At 42.7% G+C, this 19,991-nt stretch overlaps 1 protein-coding gene across 1 annotated transcript in view; it reads right to left on the reverse strand.

The window, feature by feature from the left end:
• Window positions 1-19,991, reverse strand: part of plcb4a (phospholipase C, beta 4a) — a 118,811-nt gene that overhangs the window by 10,183 nt on the left and 88,637 nt on the right. Inside the window, exons 29-32 of the mRNA XM_063184683.1 lie at window positions 18,146-18,211; window positions 17,785-17,900; window positions 17,211-17,289; window positions 13,145-13,320 (exon numbers count right to left, since the gene is read on the reverse strand). Coding sequence (XP_063040753.1) covers window positions 13,145-13,320; window positions 17,211-17,289; window positions 17,785-17,900; window positions 18,146-18,211 — 437 coding nt within the window. The remainder of the gene's footprint in view (window positions 1-13,144; window positions 13,321-17,210; window positions 17,290-17,784; window positions 17,901-18,145; window positions 18,212-19,991) is intronic.

The raw sequence follows: 19,991 nt of genomic DNA on the forward strand, positions 1-19,991 counted from the left end.
TTCTTTTCTTTTTCTTTTTTTTTGGTTCTGAGTAGATAGGCACCGGATCCTGATTTTTAGGATCCTGCCGGATACCGGATCCACTGCTTAAGATCGTGCCGGATCCGGGAACCGGATACCGGATCCTACAAAAGGGTTGAAACACATGGCCAACTCGCACACGTGGGCCCTTTTTATTACGTTGGCGCAAACTATTTTTAAGACTCATTGGCTTACTGCCACACTGCCTTCAACGGCCGCTTCCAAAGGGCTTTCACTCTATGTAGTGATTGGTGTTGTGAAAGACTGACTGAAAAGCCCAGGCTACGTAAAAAGTAGAGATGCCCCAGATCCTGATTTTTAGGTAAGTGCCGGATACCGGATCCACTGCTTAAGATCCTGCCGGATCCGCATAGTCTGAAAAACCTTATTATCCTGCCGGATCCGGAACCGGATCTTGCATCCTGTACATCTCTAGTTCTGAGATTCGATTGCTATCTTCTTCCCTATTCTAATAGAATATGGTCTAATAAAGTGTAACATTCTGCCCTATGCCGTCTGACAGGAATACAGGCCTGTTGAAGTATGCTGAGCAGGGTGTTATAAAGGCATTTAACAGACAATTACAGTGCCTTGATCGCGTATAATGTACTGCATGTACGGTGTATTACAATCCCATAACACAGAAGAGCCAGTGTGAAAAGTGTGTAATAGTGTCCAATATAAAATGCTAAGGCATAAATTGCCTAAGTGGTGGCATTAAATGCTACTCTGCGAAAGGTACATGGAGAGGGAGTCAGTTCTGGAATGAAAAGGTTGCAGGTTTGAATCCCGTACCACCCACGGCTGAAGTGCAAGACACAGCACTCTCCACAGTCACAGGGACCATGGCCAATATCCTGTACCTAAAACATGTGCATGTTGCTTTGGAATAAACTTATAAAGTCATCAGCCCAGTGCTCTCCCCCATCCTTCTTTACAGTATGACAGGTACCCTGAGCAGGGTACCGCCCCACCACACTACTGTACCTTTGGAGCTGCCCCCTTGCACGGGTCAGGCATAAATCCAATTTTGTTGTGTGCAGTGAGCACTGAGTGCTGTGTCTAGTGTATAGTGTATACTATATAGTGTAGAACAGTAGGAGGGAAGAAGCAGAGACAGGAGTGAGAGCTAGCTAGGAGAGGCATTATCAGGAGGGCTGCTAGGCCATTACATTTCCCCTCAAATCAATAAGGAGACATCAGAGAGGCCCATGAAGAATTGGACATGATCAAGGGCTTGCCAATATGACTTCTCTATTGCATCGATAATAAGTTGAGGGGCTTCAAATACTTTGCTCTTGTTACCGTGACGCCGCAACTGAGAGACATCGGTCATACAACAGTCTAGGGCTGGGATGATTAATCGACTAATCGTGACTAATCGACTATAAAAATTATTCGGAAAGAATTTTCATAGTCGACAAATCGTTTAGTTGAACTCAGTGCTTTTTTAACTTGCTTTTCTAATGCTTTATTGCATTATTGAAACCTAAAATTGCACTGCACGTATGAATTGAACGTTGTATCTCGGAGTAAATAAGCTACTATCATAATTTAAAGCTCATTGGGAGCTCAGGGACCTCATTTTAACGGTTTCTTTCTTTTTTCCCAATTTCCTTGAAGATTAAAATACTAGAGTACTTGAAAAATTAATCGTTTGACTAATCGACTATTCGAAAAAAATAGTTGATGGATTAATCGGGAGAAAAATAATCGTTTAGGACAGCCCTACAACAGTCAAAGACTGGCAGCAGTTTTACAGCAACACTGTGCAACATTTTGAGGTCGATAAATGATCTAATTAGGTTCGTAGATTTATTAACCCCTTATTATATGGTTGTGACGTCATCGGTCGAATGCTCCATTCATTTCAACGGGGCTCCCCAACGTTCGCACGTCTGTTATTTTTCGATAACGGACGGGTTGGTCTATAACAGACCGCTGTCAATGGCAACAAGACTTTTCACTGCTAAAGCGACTTTTCAACAAGACTCTAATCAGCTGCTGTGATAGACAACACCTGTTGTCCTGGCTACCTAGCTGTTGCCTAGCGGTGTTCCACAACGGCACTGTTTTGTTTTGCGCAGCAACAATCTTAACATTAAATAGGCCTAAAGAAATGTCCCCGCCATGTGTGAGTCATTTAAGTATATCCATATAATAAGCGGGTTAACTTTCGGCGAGTCGGTCGCTTTGTGGAATAGCAGCACTTCAGAGAGAACAAGACCCCTCCGCTCCGCGTCGGGGTCTAAAGATTCTCTCTGTCGTGCTGCTATTCCACGGTAGCGACCTTCTCGCCGAACGTTAACCCTTACTTATTATATGGTTGTGACGTCATCGGTCGAATGCTCCATTCATTTCAACGGGGCTCCCCAACGTTCGCACGTCTGTTATTTTTCGATAACGGACGGGTTGGTCTATAACAGACCGCTGTCACTGGCAACAAGACTTTTCACTGCTAAAGCGACTTTTCAACAAGACTCTAATCAGCTGCTGTGATAGACAACACCTGTTGTCCTGGCTACCTAGCTGTTGCCTAGCGGTGTTCCACAACGGCACTGTTTTGTTTTGCGCAGCAACAATCTTTTGACATTAAAAACTATAGGCCTAAAGAAATGTCCCCGCCATGTGTGAATCATTTAAGTATATCCATATAATAAGCGGGTTAACTTTCGGCGAGTCGGTCGCTTTGTGGAATAGCAGCACTTCAGAGAGAACAAGACCCCTCCGCTCCGCGTCGGGGTCTAAAGATTCTCTCTGTCGTGCTGCTATTCCACGGTAGCGACCTTCTCGCCGAACGTTAACCCTTACTTAACGCAGTGCCTCTGCTATAACCTGATTGTCACTAACATGGTAATGACCAAGTCTTAATCTGTTATTTAAGACTCATTGTCATAGTAATGTTGTTTTAGAAGTTGTGCGTTTTCAGCAACGAGTGAATAGGCCCCTCGACGCACCCATCTGCAGTAAGAGGCTTCAAAGACATGGCGTTATCACTGTTTACCAGAATGGCAATGACCAGGTTGTAGTGCATTACTAAAGGCCATGTGTTATGTCATAGTAGTAATATGGTAGTTAACTTTTCAATGTATTACTGTGTTCCACTAGTGGAACAGCATGCATTATGGGGATACATGACACATTACTTCTATCATGTTAAGCGTGCTTTGAAAGGTGCTATATGAAACTAGAAATGCGCTCAGAGAGTGCAGACCTCTGCCAAAGAATGCTGTTTGATAGATCATTGACTATGTAACGCCCTAATTTTTTTCAAGTGTTTCTGCCTCATTTTTGTGGAGCTAGACACTGCAATGGCAAAATTTGAGTCTGAGAAAAATCTCGCAATGCTGAAGAATATTTTAAAAATTCCTGAATCCAGATCGTGATCCAGATCACCTTCTGAATATAATCACTTGTTCCTTTTGTCATTTCCAACATCTCCACAAAATTTAATCAAATTCCGTTCATAACTTTTTCAGTTATCCTGCTGACAAACAAACAAACAGACAGACAGACAAACAAACAAACAAACCAAGGTGACCAAAACCAAGACCATATCCTCCTTGGCGAAGGTAACAAAATCATTATTACTATTATCATTATTATTATTGTTATTACTATTACAGGGTGAATGAATTAATGAATGTGCTCTTGACTGCCAGCAAAACGGCTTTAACCTATTTGCTAAATATAGGTAGCTTAGAATATGAAAGAAACAATACCAGGACCTCGACCAATACCAGGACCAACATTTTAAAACTATGGCTATGGTAAAACACTTTCAGCATTAAGAAAGTTGCAATATTATGGTGCCATAGACGTTCAAACCATTTAAACATTAAAACATTAATTAACTGCATCTAGGTTCAAGAATGAGAATACACGTAAATTATCTGACTAAGGCACTCCAACATAAAATGTCTTTATTAATTTGACATGTCCTACATGGACATATTAAAAACAAGGCCCACGCATAGCGGCATGAGTGCCTTCTTCAGGGCAGTAACACAAAAGAACAGAGTATTGACTATCTCGGACTAAAGAGCATCCAAACCCAAGAAACCAACAAAAAACTATCTGGATAAGAGCATGCCATACTCTACAAACATTAATTAACTGCAGTTCAGGTGTGGATGCGAAAGTGTTTTAGCCTGTATTGATCATTTGAATCCCCAGTCTAATTTCTAATTGATGTTGGCCCTTTGAAATCACATTTGATCTTTTATTTTTTCCCCCAACTAAAACATAGCAAAATACATTTTATCAGAGAATAAGGTATTCAATACTCTATTATCTATCTATAAGATATTCAATACTCTATTATCTGCTCTACACCATGTTTAAAGCATAACAGTCAAACTTTGCACTGCTCAAACTGTCAGTAGAGAAAACACCAACTTGTTTAATATGAAAAATAAGAGTGTAATTTTTTCACAATGGCGTGCTCTGTTTTCTATTGACTTCCCACGGGGCATGTAAAACACGGCTGGTGGGTGATGACGGAAACGCACAATGAGTTAATTTGCAAGAGTGATGGAACAAGGCCGCGCATTAGCGTCCCGTGGATTTCAACAGAGGCTGAGTGACACCCTGAATAAAGCTCATCAAAGGTAGGTAGGTAAGCTAGTTCGCAGGATCCTGGTACAGAGAAGTAAAGGAACAGTCTCTCAGTGTGTGGTACAATATGTATGTAATGTGGTGGTAATGTCTTTTGAACTTGCTCAGCTTTGGTTTCCATTCAAATGTACCACACACACAAACAACACGCACGCACGCACGCACGCACGCACGCACGCACGCACGCACGCACGCACGCACGCACACACGCAGGCAGGCAGGCAGGCACACACACACACACACACACACACACACACGCTCACACGCACACGCACACGCACACGCACACGCACACGCACACGCACACGCACACGCACACACACACACACACACACACACACACACCATATGCCGTCTGACAAATGCTTTCTGCGGCTCAGGTAAAAAGATCAGATTGCTTAACAGTTCAAATTACAGTGCTGTGAGCCAGCATAAATATAATACGTAAATATGGTTTATGCAATTATTTATTTGCAACTTTGCTTAATGATGGTATAGAATCATACGGTAGAACCCCTCTCTGCTGATGACGTCATGCAATATGATGTCATCACCAAATTACATTTACAAATAGCACTTTAAATACCTATTAATCATTAGTGGTGGTTCACTGACTCAACCACCTTTAAAGGTAGATTATGTCATTTTGGTTTAGTAGTTCACCTCTAGTATGTGTGCTGTCCATTCACTAGTTCCATTCACTAGAGTAGCCTACTTTCCACCACCATACCATCAATTTTTAAGTGACTGGGAAAATGTTACTTTTCATACATACAAAGGTAGATCTTCTCAAGATTTGCCATTTTGGATTTCCAGGAATAGACATCTTCAGCTGCAAAATGCACTGTGTCAGCTCAAAAAAATTAGATTATATTGCCTTTATTGTCCCCCAATGGGAAATTTGTTTTCACCACCATCATAATGTTTTACAGCCAACATGAAGACAAAGCATACAGCTCAGTACAGAATAGAAGGACACAAGGACAAACATAAGGACATCGCGTGCAATATACATGCCCACTCACACAAAAAATACTGGCATAAGCACATACTCTCACATATACACACACATCCACTCATACCTGCACACTCCAACACAAATACTGCACACTCCAGCACAAATGCTGCAGAAAGAGGTACAGGAGTCTCCAGTCCAGAGCCACCAGACTGGCCAACAGTTTGATCCACCAGTCCATCAGGATGCTGGCAGACAGGATGTTAGGCAGCCAGGATAGGACCTTGCAGCCACCACCCCCCAAACACACACACACACACACACACACACACACACACACACACACACACACACACACACACACACACACACACACACACACACACACACACACACACACACGCTCTTTCTCTCTCTCTCTCTATCTATCTCTCTCTCTCTCCCCTCACATAGACACAGACACAGACACAGACACAGACACGCACGCACGCACGCACGCACGCACGCACGCACGCACGCACGCACGCACGCACGCACGCACGCACGCACGCACGCACGCACGCACGCACACACACACACACAACCTATGGAACTGCTCCATGTGACTGCACCTTACCTGCACTTTCAGATCTCCACTACCATAACTGCTTGCACTATGTGACTTTGCACCTCCAACTATGCTCAGGGGGTCCCCTGGACAAACAGTACAGTACAAAAACAAAAACAGGACACTGAACAGGACAACACTTTCACACATACAGTACATTCACACAAAATCTCACCCACAACCACCCCAACGTCATCACCCTTGAAGAAAATAACAATAGGTCATAGCATGGCAGTATTCAGCCAAGACATTCACTAAGTACATTCAGTATGGGTACTCAGCACATTAGCAATAGATGTACAGACACCTAATCATAATTATTCAAAATGCTGCTACTTGACCACTGGACTACAATAGACTATGCTGGACTAGCCTGGTCCTGACCATCCCATAATACTACCATTTCATTTTGTATTCATGTTCTGGGGGTTGTTTGATCTAACACAATTGCAGGAAGCGGGAAGTTTGCACTCAGTCCTGGTTTGAAATGAGCTCTCACCCAATCGCCGACCGTTACTCAACAACATCATAGCGCAGGTGTTTATGGTATTGTCACGAGCGTCATCCACCTTTTGCCCCCACCAACCTGTCTCTTCGCTTATTGGCTGTTTTCTGGGGAGGGTTGGCCGGCCAAATCCTACCGCTCAACATCGCTCCACAGAAAACAGGGGCCAGACTAGTAGTGGAGCCAATCCTTTGGCGGAAGTACGTAGGATGGCGCGCGGGGCTAAATGCTGGACTGCACTGTGTGTAATACAGCATAGCCTTGACTTATTTAGTTTTTTACCATTATTATTATTATTGTTAATATATGTCTTCTATTTTTTCCCCTAAATGTTAAATGTTCAATTTTAAATGTTAAATTGCTATTTATTACTTACTTATTGTAACTGGTTATCACTGGTTCATCACTGTCACTCGCCAACGTTAAATGCTCAGTTATTATTTAGTACTTCATCACTTTACTGTCATTGGTCCATCAGTGTTACTTGTCCGGTCTTGCACTTTGATGTCAGTCTGTAAATGTCAGTCCAGTGTATGTCTATGTCCTCTCATGGTATAAAGCAACCGTATCTCGGGCCATTCGTGAAGACTTTACGAGTCTACTTCAACTTTAAGCCTCGTGGTGCCATTACGAATAGCCTCGTTTCTCGTGGTTGGGTGATTAAAGGGGGAATTGACAATTGGGGTAGTTTGGTTCTGGGGGGAAGAATAATCTGTGGGCAGTCATGGGTGAGCGGTTAGGGCGTCAGACTTGCATCCCAGAGGTTGCCGGTTCGACTCCCGACCCGCCAGGTTGGTGGGGGGAGTAATCAACCAGTGCTCTCCCCCATCCTCCTCCATGTCTGAGGTACCCTGAGCACGGTACCGTCCCACCGCACTGCTCCCCATGGGGCGCCACTGAGGGCTGCCCCCTTGCACGGGGGAGGCATAAATCCAATTTCGTTGTGTGCAGTGTGCAGTGTTCACTTGTGTGCTGTGGAGTGCTGTGTCACAATGACAATGGGAGTTGGAGTTTCCCAATGGGCTTTCACTTTTTTCACTTTATAATGCGGACGGACGTCAACAATCAAGCGTGAGTGAAGGCTAACTGGAAATGACGGTAATCAAACATTTCAAACAAGTGATTTAGGGTTAAGTTTAGGGTTAAGTTTAGGGTTAGGGTTAGGGACAATGTTGGAGGAAGGGAGAGATGGCATGAAGCTGACACAACGACAGTGCTCCCCTCCCGGAATGCACGCTGCTCGGGTGGTCTGTCTCTCACACTCGCTCTCTCTCGCCCTCTCTCTCACCCACTCTCGACGACAGCGCACATTGCCCAACCACGAAAAACGAGGCTATATTGTAGAGGCACCACAAAGCATACAGTTGATTTTAGGCGGGACTGGGCTCTATAAAGAGAGAAACGTAATTTCAATTTCCTTGTATGGCCTGCGCATATGAAGAAACTGACAAGACTTGTCAGACAACATAAGCACATACTCACACAAGAAACCATGCAACCACACCAACAATCACATACATTATACACAACCAGGGAGGGACCATACAGGGTTATTGTGGAAAGTTGCTAATTATATATTAGCTCATTACTTAGTTCATGAAAAGATCAAATTTGGGAATAGGCAGCATCGTAGTAATGGGCAACAAAACCGCAATGCGTACACTAGTCAGGCAGTACGTACAGTAGTGGGAATGTCCTTTGAACTTGTTAAGGTTTTTATTCAGATGCACCACACATCCTGTTCTCTGACGAACACTTGTGACTAATCAGATTGTTCCTAAATCTCTGCCACGCTCTAGCGCACCCAGGGAAAGGTTGAGGAATTCAGCGATCTTCAGCAAAATATGGATCTATGCCACCTGCATCAGGGGCAGGATATCACCAGAGATTCTTTAAGTATATAGAGATATGCCAATGTAATAGGTTGCTATGGGCACTTAACATGACCAGGTTCCGGTCTGCCTAAAGGGGCGTGTCATAATACTCCTAGCATTGAATAGAACAGTCCTTAGGTCTGCCTAAGGTCTGCCTAAAGGGGGATTTCCCCCCTCTCCCCCTTGCAATAATAGAACCCGGAAACAATGTGCCAATGGAACCTCTCTCTTATCTACTCTCTCTGGTATCACTATGCAGAGCTGGGGTGAGGACAATTTGGCATGGCGCCTGGGCATCAGGGCTGCAGACAGCGTTCGCTGAGCCCATGACAAAGTCATCTGAAAGGGCCCCCTACCCAATACATAAAATATAATGGGGACTCAATTCTGGGACCCATATCTACCTGGGCCCGGGACAACATACTTATTTGTCCCCCCTGTTACCTCTTGCTCTCTGCTGGGCATAATCAGGGTTTCAAGATATTTGAGGGCCCTAGGCAAAGAGGAACTTAAGGGCCCTTCCCTTTACCTCTGCCCCCTCCTTCTATTCCAAGTATTGCTGATGGGCCACCTCGAGAGATATTTGTATAGCAGTAGCACCGTTCGCCCATCCAAATGTATAGGTGGGCTCACACTCACAAAGTTGTCAAGGCTGTCATCTACACACAAGTACATAACAAATGGTAACACTTTATTTTAGGGATACATCTATTAGCACTAATACATACAATGTTAATGCCTGCATAAGTACCTTGTAAGGCATGTACTCAGCAAATGCTAAGGGCTACTAGGTCCTTACTAAGGTTAAATTGGTAATAAATCCCTTATTGTGCATGAACAAGACATTTGCGAATACATGCCTAAAAAATGTTTCATTTTGCTTTGTACAGGCCTTACACGTTACTTATACAGGAACATTGTATGCATTAGTGCTAATAGATGTGTCCCTAAAATAAAGTGTTACCTAACAAATCATTATCAGGGGCCCCCTTTTCAGCTGGGGGACCTAGGCAATTGCCTAGATTGTTTGTTTGGCCGTTTGTGACAGGCCTGGACATGATTGCTGTTATTTACAGTAATGAACCCTGTTGTTTGCACACATCTGGAAGTTTTTTTCTTAAATCACACCTAGAGTTTTTGCTCATATAATATTTTAAGGTGCACTGTGTAGCATTTTAGCTGTTTCATTCCAGAATCCATGCTGCCCATTCACAAATGTTACCTTTTTCATGAATACTTTAGCCTAGCGAGCCAGAACCGTACAGCAAAAAGCTGTACAAGGGTCTAGGTGAGCTCGGAGAGAGTCTGGGCGGGATAAACGGTTGTCTATCAAAATGCCTTGTCACTCAATGCCACGCAACAGGATGGTGGAACAACCAATCCCCACACACGTCTGTGTAACGTCACAGCTGTCTTTCAGAACGTACACACGACACGCCCCTTTGTAGGTGAATCGGCAACTTCGAGCCGTCGTAGCAGTGAATGCGTGTGATCACCACAGCCACAAACAAGTTTCCTAATAAATCGTGTTTTCACTTACACAGTTAAAAAATGCCTCGTTTTCAACCACATGGCCCTCCTTGATCAACCAGCGAAATGTTGAGCAATTTGGGGCTTGTTAACCCTAAAGCAACCGACTGGGGTCATTTATGATTTCATGATTTCATCATATTTTCATACACCATTTCTGCAATTTTCATCAGAAAAACTTGTCCTTCTAGGAGTTTGTCAATACATATGTTGTGCACGTTGTGAATGTTTTTTGTGAGATTTGGACCATCTATATAGGATTTATAATCAAAACACCTCTGGGGTCATTTATGACCCCGAGAGGATCCATGAGATACTCAACATTATAATGTCCATTGTTGTTGTAAAAGAGGGAGGAAACAAGTCATCAGTGTAGAAATCAATGGCGTTTTTTAGAATTTTCCTTATTATATGACTATACAAAGGCTGATGCATCAGTTGACTCATTTCTTTGCTCTAATATATATGGAAGACACCTTTTCACAGCTACAATGTCCAGAAAAAGTTTCAGAGAAATTTTGAGTGTGCATAAGGTTATATGTTTGAGACATGGTTTTGTCTATGTAAATTACCATATTCTCTGATCTTGTGATTTCATGAACCCAGAAATGTTGAGTATCCTAAAGTTTTATTGCAGAAATATCATCTATGGGCCTAATGGATAGAATTTAGCTTGGTTTCCCAAAGTTTCACTTGGATCAATTTCCATAATTAGCATAAGTATACTGTATTATTATGGTAAGACTACTACAAGTGAATAGGCTAAAAAAAATAATGATAGATATCACCATAAAACTTTCTCAGTTGATTACTGATGATGAGAGAAGAAAAAAATGTATTGGATGTTTTTTGTATTTTGATGTTTACATATGCAAATGAGGGCATACATCATATTTAGCATATACGTATGTAAGTTTGATTAATTTTTAGCAAAACAATAAAATGTTCAAATTCACATTTTTTTTGCTTTAGATGAGGGACAAGTATGTGCAAGATGTAAATAAATTTGAATGAACCCCCCAAAAATAATTTATATAGTGGTATTTCTATATAAACTCCTTGGGGTCATAAATGACTCCGCTCGGTCAGATTAGTCGCAAAAACAGGCCGGTCGCTTGAGGGTTAAATGGTTATATTTATGATTGTTGTCAACATGGCATGTTCGGTGTTAGCTAGCTAGCTGTATACCCATAACTAATACACGGCTGGATACCTAGCTCTGTGTAATTGACGACAGGTTGGCTAGCCGCTAGCTCGGTAGACTAGGTGTCATTCACATCTATTTAGTAAGCGACTTAAAGACTTTCAAAGCTCCCAAATGTCTCGTTTTTAATGACATGGATCTTATTAGAATTTGGGGCAGGCATATAATACAAGGCTGGATACCTAGCTCTGTGTTATTGACGACAGGTTAGCTAGCCACTAGCTTGGTAGACTAGGTGTCATTCCCATCTATTTAGTAAGCTACTCAAAGACTTTCAAAGCTCCCAAATGTCTCGTTTTTAATGGCATGTGTCTTATTAGAAATTGGGGCAGCAATTTCATTCTACACCTACAGTAGTGGTCTGATAATAGGCCTAGCGTGTGACTATCTGGTTCTGTAAAATGCTCAAATTAGCTTACCGAGCTAGTTTAAAACATCGAATGATAAAATGGTAATGTGTTGTGATCTATTTGTGTCCGATAAGTTCATGGTGTATTATTACATCAATCCATGTCAGCCACGAAATGTATTATCATCCAGGCTTTTTAAGTTAAGTAAACACTTTCGTGCTGTACGTAGCACGGACGACCACCATGTTTCTTCTTAGAAAGTTTCCTGTTTACTAGGTAGCCCGGCCCCCCTCGCGATTTGATTGGCCCTGTCATCGGATAACTTTCAGCCTTGCAAAACGACCGGGGTCCGCTAGACTGCCCCCGGGAGCAAATTCAATTTGCGGTCGCTAGGGGCGTCTAGATTTCAAGGCTATGAATACTTACCACCACCATCAAATTATAAATGACACCTTTCATAAATGAAAAGGTAGCTCTTCTCCATGTCTGTCATTTTGAATTTCCAGAAATCAGCATTTTTAATTGCAAAACTTACTCTACTTTTGACATAGTAGTAAATATTAGTTTATTCTTTAGTAAATATTCATGAAAAGATACGATTTGGCGATAGGCAGCACAGTTTTAATGAGCAACATAGCAACACCTACTCTGCCCGCCATCCTAAACAGTGCGCCTTTAAAACAGCAAACCTTTCTATGTTCCTATGGATGAATCTAAAGACAAACTTCTACATCTGTGGGAAATTATGTCTATACTATTTGTGCAATAGTCTATTCCCATAGATTGGGCCCCTATACTTGGACATCCAAAAAGGACAGAAAAATAACTTTTCTGCCAATAATACTGTGCAAGAAACTTTTGGTTGGACAAAGGTCTTGACTAAATGAAACAATATATACTGTATAGCGTATTCAAAAAACAGATCAATATTCCCTCCCTTCTTTAAATAAATAAACTGCACCTGAGGGGGAGCAAGTGCACACTATGAATTATGAATGAATAAAATAATGCAGCACGCACATCAGTGCAGGTTGTCATCAAACAAACTATGAGTGACAGAGGAAGAGAGGGATCCAGGGCAGGGGGACTGAGAGAGAGAGAGAGAGAGAGAGGGGGGGGGGGGGAGAGAGTTACATACTGAACTATTTTGTATTTGCATGTTGTGTTCCACAGTACTTTATTTTTATTTGGCCATGGTATGCTTTGTTTGAACATTTTTGTTATTTAGGTAACTTTGAATTTGATTGTGCTGCTGGTGACAGTGCCTTCTACGCACTTCATACTGAGGGGGGTAGGGGGTGGAGCAGCACACCTTAGAGAGAGAGAGAGAGAGAGAGAGAGAGAGAGAGAGAGAGAGAGAGAGAGAGAGAGAGAGAGAGAGAGATAGATAGATAGATAGATAGATAGATAGATAGATAGATAGATAGATAGATAGATAGATAGATAGATAGATAGATAGATAGATAGATAGAGAGACTCACCCACTGTGTATTAGCTGCAGCTGTTGCCTATGGAGTTGCTGTATGGATGCCAGTAGAGACTTCAGTGCCTCACTCTGCTGCTGCAGGTGCTGCTCCTCCATCTTCAGGGTCTCCTCACCGTGGCAACGCAGCAACCCTGCCCATTCCACCGCCTGTTGAGACGCCAGCTCTTCCACCTGATCAGTGCAGAAGGGCCAGAGGTGTCAAAAGTAAAAGAAAAAAAAACACACTGTCCTTCCAAGTGGTTTTCAGCGACAATACAGTCTGTCTACCTCATGAGGTACAATGGAGTGACTGGCACAACTATATAATACGTATGTGCTAGTGTTGTACTTACACTATGAGACACCAGCCTGTGAGGACTGAAGGTCCACCGGGAAATGATCTGTGCAACATTAGCAGTTCCCACCCTTTGAATATGTTCATGTGCCATCTCTGAATAGTAGTTATAAAACTTAACAATTACGTTTCAGCTGAAATTGGAAAGAAAATACTCTGGCAAGATACTCAAAGGCTCAACAGAGACTTTATTTTTTAAGGAAACTGCGTAGCTTCAAGATTGATACAGTGATTTAAAGATTGTTTTATCTAACTTTTATATAGAGTGTGGTGACCTTTGCCATTCAGTGTTGGGGAGGTGGTCTTTCTGTTAAAAGCAGACACACATTTAGGCTCTAAAATAACTGGTACAGATGTCCAATCTACAGTATCAGGCAAATTTCTGATGAGCACAAGACTACCTTAGCCTTAAAAATAGTGGACGATCCATCTCACCCCCTTTTCTTGGAATACTCTTTTGTGCCTAGAAACATACAACTTTTAAATAAGTTAGGGCAGTCATGGGTGAGCGGTTAGGGCGTCAGACTTGCATCCCAGAGGTTGCCGGTTCGACTCCCGACCCGCCAGGTTGGTGGGAGGAGTAATCAACCAGTGCTGCTCTCCCCTATTCTCCTCCATGACTGAGGTACCCTGAGCATGGTACCGTCCCACCGCACTGCTCCCCATGGGGCGCCACTGAGGGCTGCCCCCTTGCACGGGTGAGGCATAAATGCAATTTCGTTGTGTGCAGTGTTCACTTGTGTGCTGTGGAGTGCTGTGTCACAATGACAATGGGAGTTGGAGTTTCCTAATGGGCTTTCTTTTTTCATAAGTTAAGTTCAGACAGAATAACAGTAATACAATAATTGTATATAGGATTTTTATTTTAATCTACTTTATTTATTGTTTGTTTTTTTAGTCTAGTCTTGTTTTGTGTACTATTGTAATTGTCTGTCCAAGTGTTTATTGTACTCCCAAAACGCAAGACAAATTCCCTTCGGGGCAATAAAGGTGTATTCAGAAATGCAAATTACACTTTAGCTAAGGCTTTTATCCAAATTGATTATTTACAGGGTATTGGTTTCAGTTCCTGAAGCAGTGTGGGATTAGGTGCCTTGCTCAAGGGCACCTCAGCCCTGCAGTGAGATGGCGAGTGGAAGGGTGAGATTCGAACTTGCAACCCTCTGGTCTAAAGCCCATCTCCTTAACCACTAGGCCAGTGGTTCCCAACCTTTTTTCTTCAGGGACCCATCTTTTTACCATTGTAAGCTTTGGTGACCCAACCGCGCGAGCGCCCGTGCGAGAGGGAGTCACATGATACTCTGTTTCCTGTGAAAACTCCTTTTAGTTATCATTTTATTCCTCAATTCGTCTTCAGTCAAATATAGAATAAATGTTTAATGTAGCACTTACATTTTGTTGCGTCTAAGCATATGCCGGTATTAGTTTAAATGCTTTGTCATTTATTCAGCATATGGTATTAAAATGAAACCCCTTAACCCTATACTGCACACATTATTATCCCATCATGGAAAAAAATCTTACTGTGGTTTTTGTCACATAAAATGAACTTCTTAAGACATTTTTGCAATTTTTTTCAAAAAAAAGTTTTTTGGGGGGGTACTTTTAGGTTTGTTGCCATATGGCAACATTGTGCAGTTACGGAAAGGATCCAGTGTACATTTTCCCACCAAGACCAAACAAGGGTCATACAACATTATGGATTATTTTATAGAAATATAATTGTTTTTATCTCAGAAAAACATTGAAAGTTTACCCACAAGTTCAAGGGAGTTATTTAACACATTTTTGCTACTGAGAGAACAAGTGAATACTGTTTATTATATCCCTGAAAAAGAGCTTGTCAATGGTATTACTTTGACCATCCACCAATGAATATATTAGGTATTAACACAATATCTGTGCATAGATTTGCACAAAAATGTGTATGGTAACTGTCTATAATATGTACATGAACTGATTTAATTTTGGAAGCCAACACTTTCAAGATGGCCGACATTCAAGATGGCCGATTTGCGGGCCAGGCATCTTTCAACAGAACCGACAGTTTATTTGTCATAACTTTTGAAAGGATGCTTGGATTAACACTAAACCTTGTGTGATAACACTCTATAATGAGTAAATAAGTCATGTAAAATTGTGAGGCCAGTGCTTTCAAGATAGCTGAATTTCAAGATGGCTGACTTTGAAGTTGGCAATCTTTCGAGACGGCCTACCTTTTGTTTACGCCACAACTTTTCAATGGGTGCTTGGATTTGCAGTAAATTTTGTGTGTTAATAATATAATTGGTTTATGAGCTGTTTGAAATTTCGAGATTATGCTTTTGAAATGGCTGACTTTCAAAATGGTTGACTTTGTACAATAATTTTTGATCGGGTTGACAGATTTGCACAAACGTTGTGTGCTAATTAGCCTAATTATAACATACACATGAAGTCAAAACATTTTGGAGGCTTGAAATGGTCAAGATGACAGTAGTTTTATGCTCTAATCTGGGGTTTGGGGATTTTTGTGGTATACCTCTGGCAGTCTGGGGAGGCTGCATAGGCCTTGTTCGCTTTTCTGCATGTACTCAGAGTGAAAGCTCATAAAACAGTTCTGTACACCTATTATAACATTTTTAATGTTCATTACAGACTGCCATTTGCACTAATTATAATATTATCAGTTATCAATCATTCAATCAATAAATAAATCAATTAATCAATCAATTAGAATTGGGTATTTGTATCAATACACTTTCCCTGTTGACCGTCTTGTTCCATTACCGCATAATGTTGCCGTATGGCAACATATCTATTTTTCAACATAAAAAGGAAATAATTTTAGTTGAAAACAAAACAAAATGGTGAAAACAGATCATGACTAACTATAGATCATCCCAATATTTTTTTAAATTTTGTAAATATTGCAAAAAGTGTGAAAAATCTTGGCCAATGCCAGAGTAATCTGTCAAGGACACACGCTCATGTACAGTGAGGGAAAGAGCGAGCCTGGGGCAGTGTGTGGTGTCAGGTGATGTCAAGAAACCACATAATTGGATAAAACAAGGCCACAGTTTCAATATGAAAACCAATCAGTGTCTATTATTTATATTTAAATACCAGGAAATGCCAAAAGAATGGTATGTTGCCATATGGCAACACCGTGCAGTATAGGGTTAAAATCAAGAGCGCTTCGCGACCCTCTGTGGATCTTTGGAGACCCATAGGTTGTGTCCCGACCCATAGGTTGGGAACCACTACACTAGGCCACGGCTGCACCCCTAACCTGATGTAATTGTGTTAAATACATCCCAACGGTTAGGGTTATCTAATTTTTTTCAGTGTATGGGCAACCATCAGATGTCTGGGGGAGTCAATCTTCCTGTATGGCTACCACAATGATTCTGATTTCTGGCTCCTGTCCCTTTGCTAAGCTAGATTCTTTTGACAGTCTCAAACTTAGACAAAAGGCCTCATGGCCTGCCCCATTAATATACTATGAGCTAATGCATGCACCGCAGTGGCACTGTAGGGAGTTCACTGTAGCTCCCCTTGCGTACCTTGCGATTCAACCCTGCAGACAAGCCCTCAAAGGATTCCCTAAAAAAAAAGTTTTACCCCATGATGTGTTACTTTGAGCTTCTAACACATGCTTTTCCCCCCTCCTGCGCTTTGCTAACATATTCTTTCTGATGTCTCTGGCAAGTGAAACTCCACTCTGCCCCCACGTTACCGTACGTACCTTCTCTTTATGAACCAAGCTGATGGCCTCCATCTTAATGGCTGTATGCTGTCTCCACGGATACGAACTCTTCATTTCCCTGCAGTACATTACATTTCGCAGACACTTTTTAATCAAAGCGACCTACAATCGAGGACATAATCATAGTCCATGTCACTAGCAGACAAAAAGTGCACAGGGAATATACAGAACAATAAGTGCAAATGCTAAGGGTTAGTTTCTTTTATTGCTTAAGTGCATTAGCACAGGGTTATGTAGAGTACAGTGTACTCAGTACACACACATACACATCATGGCATAGATAGTCACAAAATAATCGTACATCAGTACATCAGAAGAAGAAGATGATTTTAGGCTATTAGTAAATAAACAACAGATGATTGACTTCAGTGAGCAGTTATTGGTGGATTGCCACTTTATGAGTCAAATGACGTTGTTTATGTGTACTGTGTGTTGTGAAGTGCTGTACGTGTATGATCACAATGACCAACAATGAATACTTTCACAGGTGTTTCCCAACGATTGCACTGCACTGAAATCTGAAACATCTCAACAATGTCTTCATGCTACATACCCTCCTTTCTTCTTCTCCTTCTCCCACTGTTTCTCCAGTGACAATTTCTCTTTGTGCTGCTGTGTGACCAAGCTGTCCACCTGAGCGCCATGGGCTCTCTGCATCACCACCTGCTCCTGCGATGCACCACACCACATGACACCACACCACACCACACCACACCACGTCACATCAGAGAGAGAGGGTTGAGGGAGGGAGGGAGAGAGACGGAGCGAGAGGGAAAGAGAGATAGAGAGAGAGAGGGAGGGAGAGAGAAAAAAAAAGAGCGAGAGAGAGAGAGAGAGAGAGAGAGAGGGGTGGGGGGGGTGGGGGGATGACGCCAGCAGGGAACTGACCTCTTGACCTCTTTTTTTTCTTTTACCTTGGTGTGTTTTTTCTTCAAGGCACTCAGCTCTTGATGCTGTTTCTTCACGAGCTTGAGGTAAGTCTGTTGAAATAAAAAGAAAGAAAGAAAGACAGAAAGAAAGAAAGAAAGAAAGAAAGAAAGAAAGAAAGAAAGAAAGAAAGAAAGAAAGAAAGAAAGAAAGAAAGAAAGAGGAAATAATCATAAAAAAGCAGCTGTTCGGCGACTGCCATTGGCAAGGAGCCTTTGTGTACTTGTGAAAGAGCGGGCAAAGCGAAGACAACAAACACAGAATACAAAGCGTCACAGAGGGCCTGAATGGCTCATTTGAAGGAGATGGGATGGGACAGTGCAGCCTCTATCCAGCACTGAAGCTTAAGCTTAATGGTGTTGAAGATGAGCAGGACGCCTTCCTGAACGCCTCACTTGGCTTAAAGAGGAGAGAGAGAGAGAGAGAGAGAGAGAGAGAGAGAGAGAGAGAGAGAGAGAGAGAGAGAGAGAGAGAGAGAGAGAGAGAGAGAGGTCCACCACCCCATGTGTGCAGCAGCCAGGCAGCATAACCACGCATACACTTGTCACAGAAATACATTCACATGTACACTTGGCTCTCTAAGTGATTATACCTAAATACTGCTTGATGTGACGGTAGTGATTTCCAGTCAGCATACAAAAGATGCCGATTACCGAGGGTGCTAGAGGAGAGAAACAGGGGAAATAGAGGGAGAGAGAGACAGGGGAAATAGAGGGAAAGAGAGAAATGGAGGGAAATAGAGAAATAGAGACACTGGGGGAAAATAGAGGGATAGTGAGAGAGTATGGTGAGATTGTGGCCTTGGTCGGCGGCTCGGCGCTGCGCCACACCCAGGGCCCGAGTAACACACAGGCTAGATAAGGATGCCATCAAGGGCCCCCCATCAGCCAGTGCGTGTCCACAGTAATCTAGGGGGGGGGCACCTGCCAGGGGGCTGCGACTTGGCAAAAGGGGGGTGGGTGGTGTATGGGGGGAAGAATTGTGGCAAGATGCATTATTGAAAAACATGTCTGGAAATATGTTATTCTTAATTCCTATCTCGGAATTATGACGCAAAATGTTCCTTCTGTGGGGGGCCTCTAGCCACCTGTAGCCTAGGTGCCCCAGAGCATCTTAATCCGGCCCTGGCTGCGGTGCTGCTGCAGTCCATCAGAGGGACTGATGCCGATCCTTTGGCTGCTTGATTGGAGCTCATGCTTGCAATCAGCCCAATCGAATGGAGCGGTGCCAGTTTGAGGAAAGTGACCCATTGTTTCCTGCCAGTGGTTTAGGCCTGTGGTTCCCAAACTTTTTTTTTAGCATGGATCCCCTTTTGCACGCCCCCCCCCCCCCCCCCCCCCTATTCCTATTCCAGCCAGCTGAGACATTCCTGGCATGTGCTATGTCACAACAGGGGCTTGCCATCTAAGCAGTGCCTTAGACCTCACATACTGTATGTACAGTAGCTGTGGATGTTGCCAGGGCCGCATTAAGATGGCCTAGGGCCCTTAGGCTACAGGTTGCTGTGGGCCCCACTGGAAGGCAAATTTCACAACAAAATTGCATAATGCCATGATTATAAGATACGAATTAAGAATGTCATGTCTCCCAGCTGTGAAGAGGGGTATTAACAAGATTTAAAACTGTACTCGACATTACAGATTAATTTTTCAATATTGCATCTTGTCACACTTTGTTTACTTTTGGCCCTGGCAGGTGGAGGCCCCTAGGCTGCAGTCATATCTAACCTGTGCAGTAATCCGGCCCTGGCTGTTGGACTCGCCTGCCCTGCCCTCCCCCTCCCCTCCCTCCACTCCACTCCACACCTCCCAATGGCATGAGGATTGCAGTAAA

The sequence above is a fragment of the Engraulis encrasicolus genome, chromosome 19 (genome assembly GCF_034702125.1).
Source record: "Engraulis encrasicolus isolate BLACKSEA-1 chromosome 19, IST_EnEncr_1.0, whole genome shotgun sequence".
Lineage (NCBI taxonomy): Eukaryota > Metazoa > Chordata > Actinopteri > Clupeiformes > Engraulidae > Engraulis > Engraulis encrasicolus.